Source organism: Oncorhynchus nerka, linkage group LG26 (assembly GCF_034236695.1).
Source record: "Oncorhynchus nerka isolate Pitt River linkage group LG26, Oner_Uvic_2.0, whole genome shotgun sequence".
NCBI lineage: Eukaryota > Metazoa > Chordata > Actinopteri > Salmoniformes > Salmonidae > Oncorhynchus > Oncorhynchus nerka.
The window spans coordinates 5641192-5650870 of NC_088421.1; the positions used below are offsets into that span (position 1 = coordinate 5641192).

General features: G+C 42.2%; 1 protein-coding gene across 3 annotated transcripts; it reads right to left on the bottom strand.

The window, feature by feature from the left end:
• Positions 1–337: 337 nt before the first annotated feature.
• LOC115110116 (uncharacterized) lies at positions 338–8624 on the bottom strand. 3 transcript variants are annotated; one of them, XM_029635492.2, is made up of 11 exons: positions 8387–8624; positions 7309–7422; positions 6250–6423; positions 6008–6148; positions 5809–5928; positions 5574–5711; positions 3968–4177; positions 3753–3848; positions 3482–3521; positions 1818–1872; positions 338–1667 (listed from the first exon to the last, which is right to left on the bottom strand). In XM_029635492.2, exons 1-11 carry the CDS (start codon positions 8393–8395, stop codon positions 926–928), a joined length of 1839 nt encoding a protein of 612 aa, XP_029491352.2. In that variant the 5' UTR covers positions 8396–8624; the 3' UTR covers positions 338–925. The 3 variants fall into 3 exon arrangements, with proteins under 3 accessions (XP_029491352.2, XP_029491351.2, XP_029491353.2); XM_029635491.2 differs by having other exon boundaries at positions 3482–3524; XM_029635493.2 differs by lacking the exons at positions 7309–7422; positions 8387–8624 and having other exon boundaries at positions 3482–3524; positions 6008–6098; positions 6250–6369.
• Positions 8625–9679: the final 1055 nt, after the last annotated feature.

Sequence of the window (9679 nt, forward strand, 5' to 3'; positions counted from 1 at the left end):
TTGATGTAGACCTAGGATATCCTTCCACAGGCACTCGCTAGCTTCTATAACCACAGTCATAAACCCCACCTATTTCTACAAATGATCTTCTTAAAATGTGATATTAAACCTACCCTATCCACACTGCTAACCTTATGCCTAACCCCTCAATTTGAATTAAGACCAAAATCTATTTTTGTTTGCCCATTTTGACTTGGTGGCTGTGGAATCAGACTTTGTGGCTATAGAAGCTAGTGGGAACCATATCATTCCGCACATTGGGGGTTAACAGGGGCCAGTTTTATAAATCATCCTGTGATGTCTTATACTAATCACATTTATGTGAGCCAACAACTTTTCAATAAAGTTTATTGCATGTCCTTTTTAGTATTCAGATAATTCACAAATAGTATATAGATAAAATGTCCCATTGATATTCTCAGCACTACACACTGCATAATAAAACATTTCATAGTCATACTCTTACATTTTAAATACTTTATTTGAAACCACAAATCGCATGACAGTCGAGAGGATTAAAAATTTCAAAGTTCATGGATATATGGAGACTAATGGATACAGAAAGCACCTTCTCCATGCAACAAAGCTGCCCAAAACAGCCGACACCGAGCAGTACCGCTGCTTTGCCTTTGTCCTATGCAGGCCTGCAATCTGAAAGCCACTTACTGTCAGCCTATGTACATGGCTGAGACTCCCAAATATTAGCACTGCAAGTTTGCACTGATAACCAAGGCTGTTCACAGGGGCTGAAATTTCAGCAACTTGTCAGCAAAGGCTGGCTTCATGTAGGCTTCATTAGGGCAACCCACTTCAAAAATGAGTACCTCCCTATGCCCCCCCCCCCAAAAAAAAACAAAAACAATATCTTGCATGTGTCCAAAATATTGCCATACCTTTACTGCAATAACCGCGGCAGACACACACCTCAAAATCTACTGGCTGCTAGAAAGAAAGTCTGCCACACTTGGTGCAGTTCATTGAACTCCTCCTGTAGCTCTTGGGTCACACCACGGATCCTGGTGGCAAACTTAGTCTCGGAGCCCTTTTTCAGCCTCTGGCCATCCTTGTCAGTATAATACAGGTCCATGTCTCTGGCAAATCCTTGCAGGATCCTCTTAGACTTCATGCCCAACTGTTGGGACTTATTACACCCAGGATGCACTGCCTCCATCACCCTGGCTATCCGCAGGGCCTCAGGATCAGCATGCTGGAGCCTGTGGAAGTTATACCGCCTCAGCTCAGCCATCCCACTGTGGATGAAGCAAAGACACAACTCCACGTCTGCTATCTCAGCTGTGTACTTCTGTACCACCTCCTCCAGCCTCTTTCTGTCCACAGAGTTGATTTTGTTGTTGTCCATGGTCGCTTTGATGCCCATCCCAGTACCCGAAGCCACCATGCCCGCCCCAACTGCCGTCCCTATGAGGGAGGCACCCATGGTTATGGGGGCGAGGACAATGCCCACAACGGCCACCACCCCTCCCATTACGCCCGTGGTGCCCCCTGCGATGCTCATGGTTTTGGTTTTCTTCTGTACTTTGTCCAGCTTCTCGGCAAGGTCGTTGAGCTCTGTGATGTGGCCTCGCAGGGTATCGCTACGCTTCATTAGCAGGCAGTTGAACAGACGGAGGCCATTTTTCACATAGAGGCACCTCTGACTGAACTCCCTGGTGGGATGGATTTAAAAAAAAACAGATTTAATAAAATACGTGCTGATTAAATGGTATGCCTGCGTGTATTAGATGTAAGATCAAAGCTCTATCCTTGAAATGGTGTGTTAACCACATGTGTACAGTAAGAGTTTAGTCTGGTCTCACCTGGTTTCATCCTCTAGACTGAGGCCATGAAATGAAGGAGGCATGTTTTCCCAGCCTGAAAGAGAAACACATGCACAATTACAAACCAAATGTATTATCCCTCAGTAATATATGGTCATCTATTGAATCATAGACAGCTGAGAACAGTACAACAATTACAGAAGAACAGTTGCATGTTCTTTCATCCTTAAAAATGAATTAAATACAATGTAATGTATTGTAAAATAATACGAAATACAGTACCAGTCAAAAGTTAGGACACACCTACTCATTCCAGGTATTTTCTTTATTTGTAGTATTTTCTTCATTGTAAAATAATAGTGAAGACATCGAAACTATGAAATAACACATATGGAATACTGTAGTAACAAAAAAAAGTGTTAAACAAATCAAAATATATTTGAGATTTTAGATTCTTCAAAGAAGCCACCCTTTGCTTTGATGACAGCTTTTCACACTCTTGGTATTCTCTCAACCAGCTTCACCTGGAATGCTTTTCCAACAGTCTTTTCCTAGCCACTGTGCTTCTACATTTGCATTGCTTTCTGTTTTGGGTTTTAGGCTGTGTTTCTGTATAGCACTTTGACATCTGCTGATGTAAAAAGGGCTTTATAAATGAATTAGATTCATTGAAGGAGTTCCCATATATGCTGAGCACTTGTTGGCTGCTTTTCCTTCACTCTGCGGTCCAACTCATCCCAAACCATCTCAATTGGGTTGAGGTCAGGGTGATTGTGGAGGCCAGTTTATCTGATGCAGCACTCCATCACTCTCCTTCTTGCTCAAATTGCCCTTACAGCTGGAGGTATGTTGGGTCATTGCCCTGTCGAAAAACAAATGATAATCCCACTAAGTGCAAACCAGATGATGATATGGTGTATCACTGCAGAATGCTGTGGTAGCCATGCTGGTTAAGTGTGCCTTGAATTCTAAATAAATCACTTACAGTGTCACTAGCATGCACCCCTACACCATCACACCTCCTCCTCCATGGTGGAAACCACACATGCAGAGATCATCCGTTCACCTACTCTGTCTCACTAAAGACAAGGCGGTTGGAACCAAAAATCTCAAATTGGGACTTATCAGACAAAAGGACAGATTTCCACCGGTCTAATGGCCATTGGCTCGTGTTTCTTGGCCCAAGCAATTCTCTTCTTCATATTGACGTCCTTTAGTAGTGGTTTCATAGCAGAAATTTGACCATGAAGGCCTGATTCCCAGAGTCTCCTCTGATGTTGAGATGTGTCTGTTACTCGAACTCTGTGAAGCATTTATTTGGTCTGCAATTTCTGAGGCTGGTAACTCTAATGAACTTCTCCTCTGCAGCAGCGGTAACTCTGGGTCTTCCTTTCCTGTGGCGGTCCTCATGGGAGCCAGTTTCATCATAGCGTCTGATGGTTTTTGTGACTGCACTTGAAGAAACGTTTAAAGTTCTTGACATTTTCCCAATTGACTGACCTTCATGTCTTAAAGTAATGATGGACTTTCATTTTCTTTGCTTATTTGAGCTGTTCTTGCCATAATATGGACTTGGTCTTTTACCAAATAGGGCCATCTTCTGTATACCAAAATAGTACAAATAAAGAAAAGCCCTGGAATGAGTAGGTGTCTCCTAACTTTTGGCTGGTACTGTACATCTGTCGTAATAATGTTTAACTCACATCCAACTGTCTTCATCCACCTCATTAGATTTTCAAATTCCTGCTGAAAAACAAAAATAGGTACAAATAGGTTTTTAGGTCAAATTGAATTGATGGATAATCTAATAATGCAGGTGAACAGCAACAGAAATAGGGAAAACCTCATGTGAAGCCTGGCTCTGGCTTCGACACTGAGAATAGGACGTACTACATACATTGGTACAAAAGAAGGATAGAAAATCCCCCCCAATCATTACAATGCAAATCAATCATTTCAGACTTCACTCTGTACCTCTGCTTCCTTATTGAATTGATAGTTCTGATAACGTTGACCAGGTTGGAACTCCGGTGCTGCCTGTGTTTTGTCGACGCTGCCAGATGGGTTGAACTGAAATAATAGAGATACAAATGTATTTTTATTGAATACAATGTAGGTAGGATTATATCCACTTATTGTCAGGTACGATGTGGCACATGTGTATGTGTGTGTGTGTGTGTGTCTCTCACCTGGAATGGGTTCTCATCAGGCAGTACTTCTAGATAAGATAATTGGTCCTGAACCTCGCTGACCTCGCTGTAGACTGACTCTGAGTGGAAGATGGTGGTAGGTCGATACGACAGTGGTGGTTTATTTACAGGTGGTGGTGGGGGGGTGAACGAGGGTGGGGGCGGGAGTTGAGGACGAGGAGGCGGAGATCCTCCTTTTGCTTTGGTGGGCTATGGAATGAATTTAGTTTTGTTTCACAGACACAAGCAACTCTATTGCTGCAACTTCATCATAGTATCATATCCTTTCCTTACGGAAAAAAACACATGGTTTCACATGGGGAAGATCTCCTTTTTGTGAAAACCCAAATTAGTCATGATACACACCAAGTGATTTTCAACTTACTTCTTTTACACACATTGTGTATGTTGATTTATATTTTAGTCATTCAGCAGTCACTTTCATGCATCCATTTTTGTATTTTTCTGTAATTATTATTCAGTGTCCTCATCTGGGATTTGAACTCACAACCTCTTGGTTCACGGCATTATGATCTTTATGCTACTCCACCACATCTGTGTCAATAACTGATTTCACCTGCATTACTACATTTTGGATTTCAAAGTCAATCTCAGCTTTGTATAATACACTCAATATAAACTATTAGATTTAGCATAGTGATTCCGGAGTAACATTTAACACAATAATATGCCCCATGAAGATTAGACAACGGTAAAACCTCAAATTGTCGAGAGAAATAAATTAAATCAATGATGAGACAATAGTCAGATTCAGTAAAATAGCAGGTCAAATGGCACTCTTTTGCTAAGTGCAGAGACTTATTATAAGTCATCAATGTGAAGGGCAATGCTACAGACATTATGGTGCCGCAGAAAGATCAGCACACCTCAAATCCAGAGGTTGTGAGTTCAAATCCCAGGTGGGGTTATGTTTCAGCTCAACAGCGTTACCACTTACTAATAAAACCACCATATCATTACTTTATTATAATGGTTTGGGGCCATCTGGGACCATCTTGACATCCTGACGACTGATAAAACAAATGTCTTGAGAACATCTTACAAACATCCTATCATGGTCCTTACCCTTACGGAAAAACGACCTGAATTTCACATGATCAAGTGTTTAAGTTAATGTGACAGCAAGTAAAGCAACATGTAATAACGTGAAACTAAACACGTGACAACATGTGTAAATGTGGTCTCGGGAATTGTTCCAAAAACACGCTTGCAAATGATTTCACAGTTGAAATTTCACTTGTATATGATTTCACTTATGAAATGTCACAGGTGAAGTGTTCCAAAAACACATGTTTTCACATGTGAACAATAACAACAAATCAACAAGACACAAGTACATTTCATAACCACGAGGGGACTTTTTGAGTTTCAGGAAGGAAGGAACATAAAATGGAGATTTCACGCATTTCATTGTGAACACTTCTCTGTCACACAGGTACTGTATCTGTTTCACCTCAGATGAAAGCAATGACAGCATATCACAGTAAATACATGTTGTACTATATCCTTTGAACCGCACCACGTGCGCATGTGTTTGTGCTTCTGTCAGCACCAGTTGGAGACAAGGGGCATGTACTGCTCTCACCTGCAGCAGGGGTTGGAGTTGTGTGGTCGTTGTTTCGATCCCTGAGGGGGAACGGGACAGGGTGTGGGAGGGGGGCCCTCCTGGCCGTGGTGGGGGACGTGAAGGGTGAGGCGACCTCTTATTGTCTGTGTTTGAGGGCTATTGAACATGAAAAACCCCAAAGGCGATGTTAGTTGCGAATTGATATAAGGGCCTAAAAGTTACTTGAGTAATGCTAATAATGAGCGTTGCTTACCCTCGGACTCTGGGCTCTATTGACGCCATAGCCCCCATACAAGGACTGGGTTTCAGATTTGGGTCGAGCTGGGGGTCGAGCAGGGCGAGGGGATTGACTGTGCTTTCGTTCTATGGAATCCTATACCAATACATAGAAAGCAAAGATATCTCATTGACAGTTTTCTTCTTTGCAATAAATATGAAGTACTCTCTCTCACCTGAGGTTGTAATAGGTGCATTTCAGGTAGAGTCCTCTCATACTCTGAAGAGGAGCGGGACATCATGGGGGACCGAGGGGGTCTCACAGGCCTTGGGAGAGGAGGAGGGGAGGGCTTATTTTTGCCATACACATCTAAGGCCTGTGTTAAACCAAGAGAAGAGTAGTGGGTTGATTTTTTTATTCAACCTATCTTACTGTATACACTATATACTGGCTTATTCAGTGGTCCTCTTGGTTTACCTTCTCAGACATTCCAAGTTTAGATCGATCAACATTGTTATAGTCCCCGCTTGCAGTTGGAGAGGGGCTTAGAAGAGTGCCATGGGTCTTGGGAGGAACTGGAGGGCGGCGAACAGGACGGGGGCTCAAACGGGGGCTCTGATAGTCCGTTAGGGAGCCAGTCTGATTGGAGGTCTGTCAAAACAGTTCATAAATCACTTAGCAACAATAATTGGAACATTAACTGCAAAACACAGTGAGCCAGACTAGAAAGGGTAGAACGAGAGGGGGGGGGGGGGGGGGGGGGATAGGAAGAGGCCCCGGCCTCTGCACAGCAGTGCGTGCATCTCCTATGCTGGTTCTGACAGGAAAACGGATTAGAAGAACATAGATATAATGAAACACAAGAGAAGAGAGAGTGTTGTTGACTCAGCTGGGTATCCATCACATTGCCATAGCTGGGGAGAGCCCTGGGTTCTGTCTCTTGTCCAGGGGCTCTGAGTGGGACATACACCGGGGTAATGCCAGTCTTGATTTTGTACACAGATTGGCTTCTTTCTGTTAGACTTGGCTGAGATACAAATCACAAAGTCACAATTATGTGCAGTTAAACAGTATATAGACTGTTGTGTCATAGAGCATTGGGCCAGTAACTGAAAGGTTGCTGGTTTGAATACCTAAAGGTAAAACAAAAATGTAAAAAATCAGTCGTACTGCCCTTGAGCAATGCTCTTAGCTCTAATTGCTGCAGGGGCTTTGTACAATGGTGACCCTACTCTGCGCGGGTCTCAGAGGAAGTTGGGATATGCACCAAAAAAATGTAAAACATTTCCATTACATACTTTTGTGTAACAGGACAAATATAAGCACCCCCCAAAAGTGGCATCTGAGGCCTCCGGTCACTAGCCGTCACAAAGTTTGGCCGAAAGGGAGACTGGCTTCTTGACATTGCAGCCCCTGGTGTCTGGCTATTCCATAGGCTTCCATTGTCCCTATCATTCTATCATTCTACGCAATTTTTAAAAATGTAACACTGTCAAAGAAGCATTTGAAAAACTTTCCTTCTGGCATCATCCTTACCGTTGATGCGGTTTCCTCTTGGTTGTCTGAGTCGTCCTGTAAGGATGGTAGGTCATAGGACCCGGTGACCGTAGACGACTTCACCAAGAATGACTTCCTGGGGGGTATAGGAGGCTGGGGGCAGAATGATGGGAAACCACAACATCAAATCACTGCAAACTCTCGCTTGTCTTTTTCACATGACAAATCTTCAGTGAGAGCTTTGTTTTGAAATGTTGCACTTTCCCCCTGATATCAAGTCTACTGTGTGAGGAACATCCAAGACTCATAAATACAAGATACATCGAACTATGAGCAATGACAAATACTTTTAGCCATAGTGTTGGATTTAAGGCTTTAGTTTCACACTGAAAGTTGGCGCTGTTTTAATGATGACACAACAGCCAACCAATGTATAGGATATCCGACCATATCATTTTCACAACAAACCGTCCCTGGGAGTTCCTGTCGCTCAAAAGCACTTGACTGGCCATCACCACTGTCAGATTATCAGTAACATGACACTCAAAACAAATCTTGCTAAACATTTATGTTACTGACTGGTCTTTTAGATAGAAAGATTGATTGTTATCTATAACTAACTACTACTGTCTCTCTGACTGCATATTATGTTGAAAAGCCTGCTTTTAAAGTGCAAATGGTCAAATATGTCAAAGCCATCAAAATGCTTTGACATGTGCTAAGTTCAGATAATGAATATATCACTGGTTTGACCGGTTTCTTTCTTTCGCCTTTACCTGACTATCCTCTTCTTTTGTGTCTATGGAATTTCGATTATGCAACTCTGTACGTCATAGGTATTTTGGCACTGCAGGTTTTGGCTGTACATAAGGTTGGCATATTGTAGTGTCTTACGTCTTCATAATCTAAACCATTTTACATGATTTTACAATCCTTTTATTGTTTCATTAGACTTGAATTTCATATGATCCTCTAAAAGCCACTGCTATTTCTAAGGCCAGAGTAAACGGTCACTCTGGTTAGGTTTAGGTTATGGATTAGATGTATCCTTCATGACAATTTGTATGTTGCCCCATCAAAACAGAATGTTTTCCCCAAAGTCAATGTAGGACCTTACCGTTGTCATGCTTTCAGCCTCGTCTCACCTTCAGTCTTTCCCTCTCTTTGAGTCTCTCCCCTTACACTTCTCTCTCATGCATGTTCATGCTCTTACACCTGTTGTGGAATGGATGATAATGATGTCTGTGCCTCTCTCTTTGTCACCTATGCCTTTGTGATGTCAAATAGGTGTGCTCTCACTGCTGCTTGGGAACAGAAAATACATGGATCTCTTTGCACCACTGGTCTCAGATAGACTTTCCTTTGACACAAATGGCACCCTATTCTCTATTTGGTGCACTACTTTGGTCAAAAGTAGTGCAACCTTTGAGGGAATAGTGTGCCATTTGGGATGCACCCTGTTTCTCCTCAGATAACAATTTCCTCCTTCCTCTTTAGCCCTTCCCCTGTGAATTCCCCCTCTTATGACTCTGTGTCTTGGGCTCTGGTCAAAAGTACTGCACTATGTAGGGAATGGCATGCCATTTGCCCTTATATGACCTTACTCACTGTTACCCATGTGCACCTTTGTTAACTTCTTTGGGATAGGGGGCAGCATTTTCCCATTTGGATGAATAGCGTGCCCAGAGTAAACTGCCTCCTACTCAGTCCCATATGCTAATATATGCATATTATTATTATTATTGGATAGAAAACACTCTGAAGTTCCTAAAACTGTTAACTGTTTGAATGATGTCTGTGAGTATAACATAACTCATTTGGCAGGCAAAAACCTGAGAAAGAAATCCAAACAGGAAGTGGGAAATCTGAGGTTTGTCAAATTCACAGTGGGATATGGGTTATGTTGCACTTCCTAAGGCTTCCACTGGATGTAAACCGTCTTTAGAACATTGTTTCAGGCTTCTCCTGTGAAGGGGGGCCGGATGAGAGCTGTTTGACTAAGGGGTCTGCCAGCAGCCTCGTTCTCAGTCACGCGCATTTCACATGAGAGGTATCTCTTGTTCCATTGCTTTTCTACTATTGAACATTTATGATAAAAACATCCTAAAGATTGATTCTATACTTAGTTTGATAAGTTTCTTCGACTTGTAATATAACTTTTTGAACTTTTCGTCCGACTGGACCTGAACACGCTTTTGGATTTGTTTACCAAACGCCCTAACAAAATAAGCTATTTGGACATAAATGGACATAAATGATGGACATTATCGAACAAAAGAAACATTTATTGTGGAACTGCAATTCCTGGGAGTGCATTCTGATGAAGATCATCAAAGGTAAGTGAATATTTATAATGCTATTTATGACTAATGTTGACTGCTCAACATGGCGGATATTTCTTTTGGCTGGT

What these genes read in the sequence shown, in the direction of transcription:
- LOC115110116 (XM_029635491.2), bottom strand. An exon ending in CTGATGAGAACCCATTCCAG is followed by an intron (nt 3,849 to 3,967) that starts GTGAGAGACACA and finishes CTATTATTTCAG; the next exon opens with TTCAACCCATCTGGCAGCGT. An exon ending in GTGGATGAAGACAGTTGGAT is followed by an intron (nt 1,873 to 3,481) that starts GTGAGTTAAACA and finishes TTTCTCTTTCAG; the next exon opens with GCTGGGAAAACATGCCTCCT.